Source organism: Corythoichthys intestinalis, chromosome 8 (assembly GCF_030265065.1).
Source record: "Corythoichthys intestinalis isolate RoL2023-P3 chromosome 8, ASM3026506v1, whole genome shotgun sequence".
In the NCBI taxonomy this organism is placed as follows: Eukaryota; Metazoa; Chordata; class Actinopteri; order Syngnathiformes; family Syngnathidae; genus Corythoichthys; species Corythoichthys intestinalis.
This window is the reverse complement of record NC_080402.1, coordinates 1,746,368-1,758,927: the sequence shown is the minus strand read 5'-3', so window position 1 is coordinate 1,758,927 and position 12,560 is coordinate 1,746,368. Positions and strand designations below refer to the sequence as shown.

Genomic DNA, 12,560 nt, shown 5'->3' with positions numbered 1-12,560 from the left:
TGGTTAAACCTCAACCATGAGAGACAGAATGTGGGGGAAAAAAAAACAGAAAATCACATTGTTTGATTTTTAAATAATTTAATCATGGTGGAAAATAAGTATTTGCTCAATACCAAAAGTTCATCTCAATACTTTCTTATGTACCCTTTGTTGGCAATAACGGAGGCCAAACGTTTTCTGTAACTCTTCACAAGCTTTTCACACACTGTTGCTGGTATTTTGGCCCATTCCTCCATGCAGATCTCCTCTAGAGCAGTGATGTTTTGGGGCTGTCATTGGGCAACACCGACTTTCAACTCCCTCCACAGATAGGGTTGAGATCTGGAGACTGGCTAGGCCACTCCAGGACCTTGAAATGCTTCTTACGTTGTTGCCCTGGCTGTATGTTTGGGATCATTGTCATGCCACGTCTTATCTTCAATGCCCTTGCTGACGGAAGGAGATTTTCACTCAAAAATCTCCATTCATTCTTTTCCTTTACACAGATCAGTCGTCCTGGTCTCGTTGCAGAACAACAGCCCCAAAGCATGATGTTTCCACCCCCAAGCTTCACAGTGGGTATGGTGTTCTTCGGATGCAATTCAGTATTCTTTCTCCTCCAAACACGAGAACCTGTGTTTCTACCAAAAAGTTCTGTTTTGGTTTCATCTGACCATCACACATTCTCCCAGTCCTCTTCTGGATCATCCAAATGCTCTCTAGTGAACCGCAGACGGGCCTGGACGTGTACTGGCTTCAGCGGGGGGACACGTCCGGCAGTGCAGGATCTGAGTCCCTGGCGGCACATTGTGTTACCGATAGTGGCCTTTGTTACTGTGGTCCCAGCTCTCTGTAGGTCAAACACTAGTTCCCCCCATGTGGTTCTGGGATTATTGCTCATCGTTCGTTAACATTTTGACGCCACGGTGTGAGATCTCGCATGGAGCCCCAGATCGAGGGAAATTATCAGTGGTCTTGTATGTCTTCCATTTTCTAATAATTGCTGCCACAGTTGATTTCTTTACACCAAGCGTTTTACCTATTGCAGATTCCGTCTTCCCAGCCTGGTGCAGGTCTACAGTTTTGTCTCCGGTGTCCTTCGACAGCTCTTTGGTCTTGGCCATAGTGGAGTTTGGAGTGTGACTGACTGAGGTTGAGGACAGGTGTCTTTTAAACCGCTAATGAGTTAAAAGAGGTGCCATTAATACAGGTAATGAGTGGAGCCTCCTTAGAAGAAGTTAGACCTCTTTGACAGGCAGAAATCTTGCTTGTTTGTAGGTGACCAAATACTTATTTTCCACTCTAATTTAATAAATTCTTTAAAAATCAAACAATGTGGTTTTCTGATTTTTTCTAATCTTTTCAAGTAGGAGAACTTGCACAATTGGTGGTTGACTAAATACTTATTTGCCCCACTGTATGTGCCACAGGTAAGTAACACGCACTGTTAATTACATAAATCAGAGAAGCATCACATGCTTTTTCCAAGGGTGCCAATGCTTTTGCCCGGCCCGTTTTTGGAGTTTTGTGTAAAATGATTCATGATTTTTTTTTACATTCTCTTTTGAGTGGTTTATTGCAAGGAAATAAAGGAAGATAATACTACCAAAGCATTTGTAATTGCAACCATTTTCTGGGAAAATATGAGCATTATTTGACAGAATAGCAAGGGTGCCAATACTTTTGGCCAGCACACAATTTAACCTAGTAAAATGCTCCAGAAGAAAATCCGAAAAGCTCTTCAGCTGCCCTTTAAGTGATAAGTAGAACCGCCACCTCGGGGGGCCTTTTTATACTTATCGCACCTGGACCCTGTTCACATTTGTTCAGCTCCTGCAACAAAGCTCAGCAGCAATATTATGCAAGAATCATTATTATTATTTTTTTTAGCTTTGCAATCGACTGTTCGAGCACTTCTGTTCTAATGGATTTTTCAAAGGCAGCCCTCCTGGTCCAAATGGACGTCTATTGCCGTCAATAGCGCGAAAATATCCATCTCTTTTTTAAATGCATTGGATGTCTTTTACTGTCAATGGCAGTGAATGAGTTAACCTACACAAAAACTGACATGCACGTGGGTCAGTACGCGTGCACGTTTGACTCATCAGAGTAAAAGCATATGACATTTCTTCTTATTCTGAGACCTGATTGTGTATGGGTGGATGGGGGCGGAGTCCTGTTACAGGAAGCAGCAGCAGCACGAGCAGCAGGGACCTTTATGAATTATTGATCAAGCTAATGGACAGTTTCTTTTTTTTGCCTCAATCACCTGAGAAGTCCCAGGAGAGCAAAAGGCAGTCACGTGAGGCACGTAGCTGAAGGTTGCCTTTTACTGTGAAGGCGTCGTGGCGGAATTTCCGACCGTCGCTCGCTCTCTCTCTCTCGCTCGCTCTCTGGTTTTGTATCTGCGGCGCGCGCTCCCGACGGCCAACTGCGGCGCGGGAGCCCGAGCGAGATGGCAGCAGCAGCAGCAGCAGCAGCAGCAGCAGCGGGACGCCATGGCCGCTGAGCAGAAAGCGAGCGGCGCGCAGGCCGGCGCCGCCCTAACCGCGATTCGGGCGCGGCCCCGGGTCACCGCCTCTCCCGCGTCGGGCGCCAGCCTGGCCCTGAGCGCGCTGTCGCTGCTGTTGCTGGCCACGGCCATCGGCACCGACCACTGGTACGAGACGGACACGCGGCGGCACCGGGAAAACTGCGAGCGGCAGGGCGCCGACTCCAACGGGCAGCAGAACCGCGACATGCCCATCTACCACCTGCCGCTGCTGGACACGGGCGCGCGCGACGTGGCGCTGATGAAGCCCGTGCACGTGGGCAGCCGCGAGGACGAGCTCCTGGAGAACTGGCGCGCCATCCTGGGCATGGGCATCCTGGAGACCGAATGCGGGCGCCCGCTCTTCTCCACGCACGCCGGCCTATGGAGGAAGTGCTACTTCGCCGGACTGGACCCGGACATCGACAAGCTCGTCGATAGAGGTGAGCGAAATTAGCCGAACGAAGTCGAGTCGAGCCGAGCGGGCGCGCGCGCGCAGGCGCGTGCTCGTTTGAAAGGAGCCCGCAAACAACAACATTGCGTTTAGGCTGTATATGTTTTTCGCCTCATGTGTCAGCTGCTGTTGACCTGCGTTGTCATGTTTGCGTGAGCGCTGCGGTCTTCCGGGAGTGCACGCTGCTCTTGGCTGACGTGCAAATGTCCTTGCTCAGGTATCGCCGAGCGCTGCACGGCCGTCAAGTATCACTTCTCTCAGCCAATCCGATTGAGGAATATCCCCCTCAACCTGACCAGAAGCATACAGCAAGACGAATGGCACCTGCTACGTGAGTCTCACGCAGAAAATCGCTATATGGCTGAGCCATCCTCTTCTCCTCATCTCGTCTTCTATCCGCTCCCAGAGGCGGAGTTTGACTTTTGTGGGGGGAGGGCAAAACATGTTGATGACCCCGAAACGCTGTGTCAGCAATAACATTATCTTACAAGATATATGCTCGGATAGTAGTTTAGCCCATGCTCGTACATACTGGCATCTCAGCTGTGTGTGTGTTTGCACGTGCGTGGAGAGACAGCGGGAACCAAAAGTGGTATTTGACCATGTGGCCAAATGGATTTTCACATGTGGCATTTTTTTTTATATTGTGGCCAAATGGATTTTGGCATGTGGCTTTTTTTTGCCATGTGGCAAAATGGATTTTGCCATGTTGCATTTTTTTTTTTTGGCATGTGGCATTTTTTTGCCATGTAGCAAAATTGATTTTGTCATGTGACATTGGCATTTTTTCTTTGCCATAAGGCATTTTTTGCCATGTGGCCAAATGGATTTTGGCATGTGGCTTGTTTTTTGCCAGGCGGCATTTTTTTCCCCAATGAGGCAAAATGGATTTTCCCTGGTGGCATTTTTTTCCCACTTTGCCATGTGGCTTTTTTTTTGCCATGTTGCATTTTTTCTTTGGCATGTGGCATTTTTTTGCCATGTGGCATTTTTTCTTTGGCATGTGGAATTTTTTTGCCATGTGGCCAAATGGATTTTGGCATGTGGCTTCTTTTTCCCGATATGGCAAAACAGATTTTGCCATGTGGCATTTTTTTTGCCATGTGGCATTTTTTTTTGCCATGTATGGAAATTGATTTTGTCATGTGGCATTGGCAATTTTTCTTTGGGATGTGGCATTTTGCCATATGGCAGTTTTTTTTTGCCATACATGGCATTTGTTCTTTGCCATGTGGCATTTTTTTGCTATGTAGCAAAATTTATTTTGTCATGTGGCATTGGCAATTTTTCTTTGGCATGTGGCATTTTGCCATGTGGCATTTTTTTGCCATGTGGCAAAATGGATTTTGCCATGTGGCATTTTTTCTTTGCCATCTGGCATTATTTTTGCCATGTGGCAAACTGGATTTTGCTATGTGGCATTTTTGTCTTTGCCATGTGGCAAAATGGATTTTGACATGTGGCATTTTTTTGGGGTTGGTAGCAAAATGGATTTGGATTTTGGAACATTTGGACATGCATAGCTGTCAATGGCATAGCCTGACTTGGTTGCTAGTTGAATGTCAGTGCGCTGTAATGCTAAGTGTATGGTCAAAAATCACAGCCACACATGTTTTTCTGCCAATTAAAATGAATGGAAAATTTGGACGTGCATAGCCATCAATGGCATGGACGTACATGGCCTTCAAAACTCAAATATACCCCCTAAAAATCCCACATACCCCCCCAAAAAATGCGACAAACCAAAATCCATTTAGCCACATACCAAAAAAAAATGCCAGATGTCAAAATCCATTTTGCCACATGGCAAAAAACAAGCCACATGGCAAAATCAGTTTTGCCATATGGCAAAAAGAATGCCACATGGCAATGAAAAATGCCACATGGCAAAATTCATTTTGCCACATGGCAAATACCACTTTTGGTTCTCGGCCCTGCAGAGTGCGTGTGTGAGCGTGCATGTTTTTCTGTCTAAGCTAGTGGAGAAGTAGACGCCGCATCCTTGACTGAATATTCTAGCCAAAATCTGTCCTCAGATGGTTTGGGCTAAGCAAAGCAAATGACCGTCTCTAAGGTGATAGTCACATGATGTATTTGAAAAATAAATTTTGAACCATTATAATTTTTTTTGTTTTGTTCATTTTTGTTTTACTACTTTCATATACAACATTATACCAACAAAGTCTTCCTTTTAAATTCATATATATAGGAAAGTCAATGACATACAATGACATTTTCGGCCACCAGGGGGCCATGCCCCCCCCCTTAATCTTTGCGTATGTCCGCTCCTCTCCTTTCCTCATCTGTATCCTCTCCTTATCCATTCAACTATCCCTTCCTCTCCTTTCCTTCCTCTCCTCTCCTCGTTTGTTCTCCTCTCCTCTGTTCACATCTGTTCCACTCTCCTCATCTGTTCTCCTATCCCCACCTCTAATCTGTTCTCCTCTCCTCGTGTGTTGTCCTCTTTGCTGTTCTCATTTTTTCCCATCTCCTTTCTTTTCCTCCTCTAATCTGTTCTCCTCTCATCTCTTCATCTGTTTTCCTCTTTTCTCCCCGTGTGTTCTCCTCTCCTCTGTCATCTTCTGTTCCCATCACCTTTCCTCTCCACATCTGTTCTCCTCTCCCCTCCTCTAATCTGTCCTCCTCTCATCTATTCATCTGCTCTCCTCTCCCCTCCTCTGTTCTCCTCTCCCCTCCTATCCTCTGTTCTCCACTCCCCTCCTTTGCTCTCCTTTTCTCTCCTCATCTATTCTCCTCTCCCCTCCTTTATTCTGTTCTCCTTTCATCTATTCATCTGTTCACCTCTCCCCTCTTCTCCTTTCCTCGCGTGTTCTCCTCTCCTCTGTCGTCCTCCGTTCCCATGTCTTTTCCTCTCCACATCTGTTCTCCTCTCCCCTCCTCTAATCTTTTCTCCTCTCATCTCTTCATCTGTTCTCCTCTCCCCTCCTCACCTCTCCTCTCCTCTGCTCTCCTTTCATCCCTTCATCTATTCTCTTCTCTCATCCTCTCCTTTCCTCTTCTCTCCTCCTCTCGTCTCCTCATCTGTTCTTTCTCGTCCTCATTTCTCCCCTCCTCTGTTCGTTCATCTGTTCTCCACTCCTCCTCTTGTGTTCTTCTCTCCTCTTTTTTCCTCTCCCTTCCTCTTATCTGTTTTCCTCTCCACATCTGTTTTCCTCTCCCCTCCCTCTGCTCTCCTCTCTTCTCCTCATTTGTTTTTCTCTCTCCTCCTCTCCCCTGCCCCCGGGCAGACCTGAGGCGCATCACAGCCGGATTCCTGGGCATGGCCGCCGCCGTCCTGCTGTGCGGGAGCATCGTCACCTGCGTGGGTTTCTTCTGGGAGGGAAGCCTGACCAGACACGTGGCGGGACTCCTCTTTTTCATGGCAGGTGCGGCCGGACTCACATTCGTACGCTCGTGCTAGCTGCTCGTAGAAGGACATTTACATTACACAAAAAAAGGAAGGTAGAATATTTAGCAATGGACGTCGAAGGCGTTCGAACTGGAGAGTCAAAATGGATCGCATGGCAGCAAATAAGTTCATTTCTGAAATAGATGACTTGAACAGTAGGAAGGTTGTTGATATCTTTCCTTAGTTTGAACGTTCTAAGAAGTGTTGCACCACGACTTTTTTTTTTTTAAACCGTGACTTTTTTTAAACAATAAAATGATTTTTAGGAGGAACATAACTCACCATTTCGATGTTTTGTCACACTCCTACCACGCACTTTATTAGTATTTTTCTGTTGGCCTTCCTTCCTCGGGTTCCAGCCTTTGTGTCTTTGTCTGGTCCTTCAGGAATCTTCTGCACCATTTCCCTGTGCACCTACGCGGCCAGCGTGACCTACGACCTTTCCAGGAAGCCCCCCTTTATCTACGGCCTCCCCGACGACGTGGACCACGGCTACGGCTGGTCGGTGGGGCTGGCCTGGGCCAGCTTGGCGCTCAGCGTGGCGTGCGGCTGCCTGGGCGCCGCCTTCCCTCTGCCCGGCCGCTCGGGACCCCCGCGCGGCAAAGCCGCCGGCGCCTCGGCCGTCTGAGCCACGCCCCCTTCGCTGGGAAACGCTGTCAAGCGAGGCCTTTGCCGTTTCGTAACCCCCGAAACGCCGCCGACCCCCTTTCTTGCCTTCTTCCCGAGTCCGCCGTTAAGGAGAGCCCTTCATGTAAAATCCATTGCAAAGGCGATACAGAAAACATCAAAGAAAGTATGCGGTCGTGTAGGCCGGGGGTGTCAAACTTGAGGCCTACAAGGGGGTCCGATCCGGCCCCCTGACGAGGTTGTTCTGCCTGACAGGCACTGTGTAGCTCATTCATACTGTACATACAGAATCACATACTTTTATTTTGACATAGGCGCCTTAAAACCAGAGATTTGTGCACTACTACACTCACTTTAAGCTCACTTTGTGTCCAGTCACGTTCCTTCGTTAGTCTCCTCCCTGTCAAAATCATCCTGTGCCGTCAATGGCAGCCAGCCAATGAATGAAGAAGTGACCCCAAAATGCCCCGAAACCAAGAGGAAGTTACCCGAAATTAAAGGGATGTCACCGTCAAATGCCCCGAAATCAACAGAAAGTGACCAGTGAACACAAAGTGGCTTGGTAATCCTCTAAAATCAAAAGTAAATTATCCAAAATGTACAGGAAGTGACCCGAACTCAAAAAGAAGTCACCTGGAAATGCTCCAGAATCAACAGATAATGACCAATTAACATGAAGTGGTTTGGAAATGCTCTAAAATCAACAGGAAATGATCCAAAATTAAAATAACGTTCCCTTGAAATGCTCCAACAAAAACAGGAAGTGACTAATGAATAAGAAGTGGCTTGGAAATGCTTTAACATCAACAGGAAATGATCCAGAATGTGCAGGAAGTGACATGAAATCAAAAGGAAGTCACCTGGAAATGCTCCAAAATCAACAGATAGTGACCATTGAAGACGAAGTGGCTTGGAAATGCTCTAACATCGACAGGGAATGATGCAAAATATGCAGGAAGTGACCCAAAATCAAAAGGAAGCCATCTGAAAATACCCCAAAATCATCAGGAAGGAAACAACGAACACAAAGTGGCTTGGAAATGCTTTAAAATCAACAGAAAATGATTCAAAATGTGCAAGACGTTCCCCAAAATCAAAAGGAAGTCATCTGGAATTGCTCCCAAAATAAACCGATAGTGACTGATGAACACGAAGTGGCTTGGAAATGCTCTAATATCAACAGTAAATCATGCAAAATGTTCAGGAAGTGACCCAAAATAAAAATGAAGTCACCAGGAAATGCTCCAACAACAACAGGAAGTGACCAATGAACAAGAAGTGGCTTGGAAATGCTCTAAAATCAACAGATAGTGACCAATGAACACGAAGTGACTTGGAAAAAATCAAAAGGAAATGATACAAAACATGCAGGACGTTACCCGAAATCAAAAGGAAGTCACCTGGAAATGCTCCAATATAAACTGATAGTGACTGATGAACACGAAGTAGCTTGGAAATGCTGTAATATCAACAGGGAATATGCTAAATGTGCAGGAAGTGACCCAAAATCAAAAGGAAGTCATCTGAAAATACCCCAAAATCATCAGGTAGGAAACAACGAACACGAAGTGGTTTGGAAATGCTCCAATATCAACAGGAAATGATGCAAAATGTGCAAGAAGTGACCCAAAATCAAAATGAAGTCATCTGAAAATACCCCAAAATCATCAGGAAGGAAACAACAAACACGAAGTGGCTTGGGAATGCTTTAAAATCAACAGAAAAGATCCAAAACGTGCAGGAAGTGACCCAAAATCAAAAGGAAGTGACCCGAAAATGCCCTAAAATCAACAGGTAGTGACCAATGAATACGAAGTGGCTTGGAAATGCGCTAAAATCAACAGGAAGTGATCCAAAACATGCAGTACGTTACCGGAAATCAAAAGGAAGTCACCTAAAAATGCTCCAAACGCAACAGGAAGGGACCAAGGAACATGAAGTGGCTTGGAAATGCTCTAAAACCAACAGGAAATGATGCAAAATGTGCAAGATGTTCCCCAAAATCAAAAGGAAGTCATCTGTAAATGCCCCAAAATTAACAGGAAGTGACCAATGAAGACGAAGTGGCTTGGAAATGCTATAAAACCAACAGAAAATGATCCAAAACATGCAGGACGTTACCCGAAATCAAAAGGAAGTTACCTGGAAATGCTATGAAATCAACAGATGTTGACCAATGAACACGAAGTGGCTTGGAAATGCTCTAAAATCCAACAGGAAATGGTCCAAAATGTACAGGAAGTGACTCAAAATGAACTCTATGGCTTCTATTGACAACGATAAAGGTCCACTTCACTTAAACCGGGTCAACTCATATGCTAGTGCCATTGATGGCGCAAGACGTCCAATCATTTTGACTAGGAGGTGTTAATGAACGGTTGGACCTCTCTCGCCGTCAATGGCAGCCAGTGAGTCAACTTATTTGGCCAAAAATAAACCGGTTCAGCTCACATGAGGTATAATGGCGGTGAATGTGGCCGGCGAAACAAAATGAGTTTGACACCCTTGGTGTAGGCTGCGAGCTCAATGCTAACACAGAATGACAAGTGGCATGGGCAGGCTAACAAAATGAGCAAAGGATTAGGGGTGTCACCATACATTTATCCGGACTGACACGGCAACGAATTCATTCCAACCCTCCCACTTCAAATGGATTGGACATCTAACTGGATGTCAGTGACATTGATCATTAAATTAGTTGCAAAAGAAGCCTTCTGGAGCGTCGCTACTACCGAGATGTTCTTAGGAGATGTCCAATCCATTTCAAGTGGAAGGTATGGCAGTGAACGGCATTTGTGTGGTGGGTTAGCATGAAGCTACTGAGACACATAATTGATGGTAGATTTGGAAGTGACCCAATTTTAAAAGGAAGTGATCCCAAAATGCCTGAAAATCAACAGGAAGTGACCCAATATGTACAGGAAGAGAACCACTAATGGCCCAAAATCAATAGGAAGTGACCCTGGAATACCACAAAATCAACAGTAAGTGACCCAATATAAACAAGAAGTGACCCAGGAATACTTCAAAATCAACAGGAAGTGACCCATTACGTACGGGAAGTGACCCCAAAATGCCCCAAGATCCACAGGAAGTGCCTCGATATCTATAGGAAGCGACCCCAAAATCCCTCAAAATTAACAGGAAGTGACCCTGAATGCCTGAAAAATTTACAGGAAGTGACCCAATATGTACAGGAAGTGAACTCCTAATGCCACAAAATCAGTAGGAAGTGACCCTGGAATACTGCAAAATCAACAGGAAGTGGCACCGAAATGCCTGAAAAATCAACAGGAAGTGACCCTGGAATGCCTCAAAATCAACAAGAAGTGACCCAATATGTACAGGAAGTGACCCTGGCATTCCACAAAATCAACAGGAAGTGACCCTGGAATACTTCAAAATCAACAGGAAGTGACCCAATATGAGCAGGAAGTGAACCCCTAATGCCCCAAAATCAACAGGAAGTGACTCTAGAATACTACAAAATCAAAAGGAAGTGACCATGGGATGCCTCAATCAATAGGAAGTAACCCTGAAATATCCTATGTCAACAGGAAGTGACCCAATATGAACAGGAGGTGAACCCAAAATCAAGAGAAATTTACTCTGAAATGCCTCAAAATCAATAGGAAGTGGCCCAATATGAACAGGAAATGACCCTAAAAAATGCCCCAAAATCAACAGGAAGTGACCCAGGAAAGCCCACAAATCAACTAGAAGTGACCCAATATCAACAGGAAGTTACCCTGAAATGCCCCCAAATCAACAGGAAGTAACCCCGAAATGCCTCAAAATCAATAGGAAGTGACCCAACATGTATAGGAAGTCTACAAGAAATGCCCTAAAATCAACAGGTGACCCTGAAATATCCCATATCAACAGGAAGTGACCCAATATGAACTGGAAGTGAAATTAAAAATGTCCCAAAATCAACAGGAAGTAACCCTTAAATGCCTCAAAATCAAAAGGAAGTGACCCCATATATACAGGAAGTGAACCAGAAATGACACAAAATCAACAGGAAGTGACCCTGAAATATCCCATATCAATAGGAAGTGACCCAATATGGACAGGCATACCACAAAATCAACAGGAAGTGGCCCTGGAATGCCTCAAAATCAACAGGAAGTGACCTAATATGTACAGGAAGTGAAGCCAAAATCAACAGTAAGTGACCCCGAAATCCCCCCAATCAACAGGAAGTGACCCAATATGAACAGGAAGTGAAGCCAAAATGCCCCAAGATCAACAGGAACTGACCCCAAAAATCCCCCCAATCTACAGGAAGTGATCCAATATGAACAGGAACTGAAGCCTAAATGCCCCCAAATCAACAGGAAGTGACCCTGAAATATCCCATATCAACAGGAAGTGACCTAATATATACAGGAAGTGAAGCGAAAATGCCCCAAAATCAACAGGAAGTGACCCTGAAACATCCCTAATCACCAGAAATGACACAAAATCAAACAGGAAGTGACCCTGAAATATCCCATATCAACAGGAAGTGACCCAATATGGACAGGAAGTAAACCCTTAATGTCCCGAAATCAAAGGGAAGTGACCCTGGCATACCACAAAATCAACAAGAAGCGACCCTGGAATGCCTCAAAATCAACAGGAAGTGACCTAACATGTACAGGAAGTAAAGCCAAAATCAACAGGAAGTGACCCCCAAATCCCCCCAATGAACAGGAAGTGACCCAATATGAACAGGAAGTGAAGCCTAAATGCCCCAAAATCAACAGGAAGTGACCCTGAAATATCCCATATCAACAGGAAGTGACCTAATAAGTACAGGAAGTGAAGCCAAAATGCCCCAAAATCAACAGGAAGTGACCCTGAAACCCCCCTAATCAATAGGAAGTGACCCAATATGAACAGGAAGTGAAGCCAAAATGCCACAAAATAAACAGGAAGTGAACTCAAAATCCCCCCAATCAACAGGAAGTGACCCAATATGTACAAGGAGTGAACCAGAAACGTCCCAAAATCAACAGGAGTGACTCTGGAATACGTCAAAATATAAAGGAAGTGACCCAATATGTACAGGAAGTGAACCAGAAATGACCTAAACACAACAGGAAGTGACCCCGAAATCCCCCATATCAACAGGATCTTACCCGATATCCACAGGAAGTGGCCTTGAATATCTCAAAATCAACAGGAAGTGACACGATATATTAACCATCACAGCAAAGCTACCAGAAATTGCATTTTTGAGTCATCTTTAGTTGTCTTTGACGAGCTAGCAACAAATCGTTTTGTAGTCCGTAGAGCACGCGGCGCCCATATTTGGAAGCAGATCAACCACCAGTGCTCAGATGTAGAAAAACACACCTTTTTTTTTTTTTTTTTTTTCTTCTGCCGTTTTCTTTTATTTTGGTGGCCACTGTAAATATATCCACGGCCTTGGCATCTGTTGCACTTGACTTGTTTGGTGAAAAATTCAAAAATGTCATGTTTAAACAGTGTTGCCTGTGTCTCAACATATTTTTTTGTCTATGTCCATCATGCGGAGAGTTTGACTCATTCAAGTTCGGCCGCTAAAAAAAGTA

The 12,560-nt window shown here is 45.1% G+C and overlaps 1 protein-coding gene across 1 annotated transcript; it reads left to right on the top strand.

Annotated features, from left to right (window-relative positions):
- The first annotated feature begins 2,422 nt into the window (after nt 1-2,422).
- On the top strand, nt 2,423-12,485 carry tmem178a (transmembrane protein 178a). The gene is made up of 4 exons (XM_057843087.1): nt 2,423-2,952; nt 3,181-3,294; nt 6,212-6,349; nt 6,759-12,485. Exons 1-4 carry the CDS (start codon nt 2,478-2,480, stop codon nt 6,998-7,000), a joined length of 969 nt encoding a protein of 322 aa, XP_057699070.1. The 5' UTR covers nt 2,423-2,477; the 3' UTR covers nt 7,001-12,485.
- The last annotated feature ends 75 nt before the right edge of the window (nt 12,486-12,560 follow it).

Bases quoted from the DNA above. Each gene is read 5' to 3' on its own strand.
- tmem178a (XM_057843087.1), top strand. From the start codon at position 2,478: ATGGCCGCTGAGCAGAAAGCGAGCGGCGCGCAGGCCGGCGCCGCCCTA. The intron at 3,295-6,211 runs GTGAGTCTCACG...GCCCCCGGGCAG, and splicing joins AGACGAATGGCACCTGCTAC to ACCTGAGGCGCATCACAGCC. The intron at 6,350-6,758 runs GTGCGGCCGGAC...CTGGTCCTTCAG, and splicing joins ACTCCTCTTTTTCATGGCAG to GAATCTTCTGCACCATTTCC.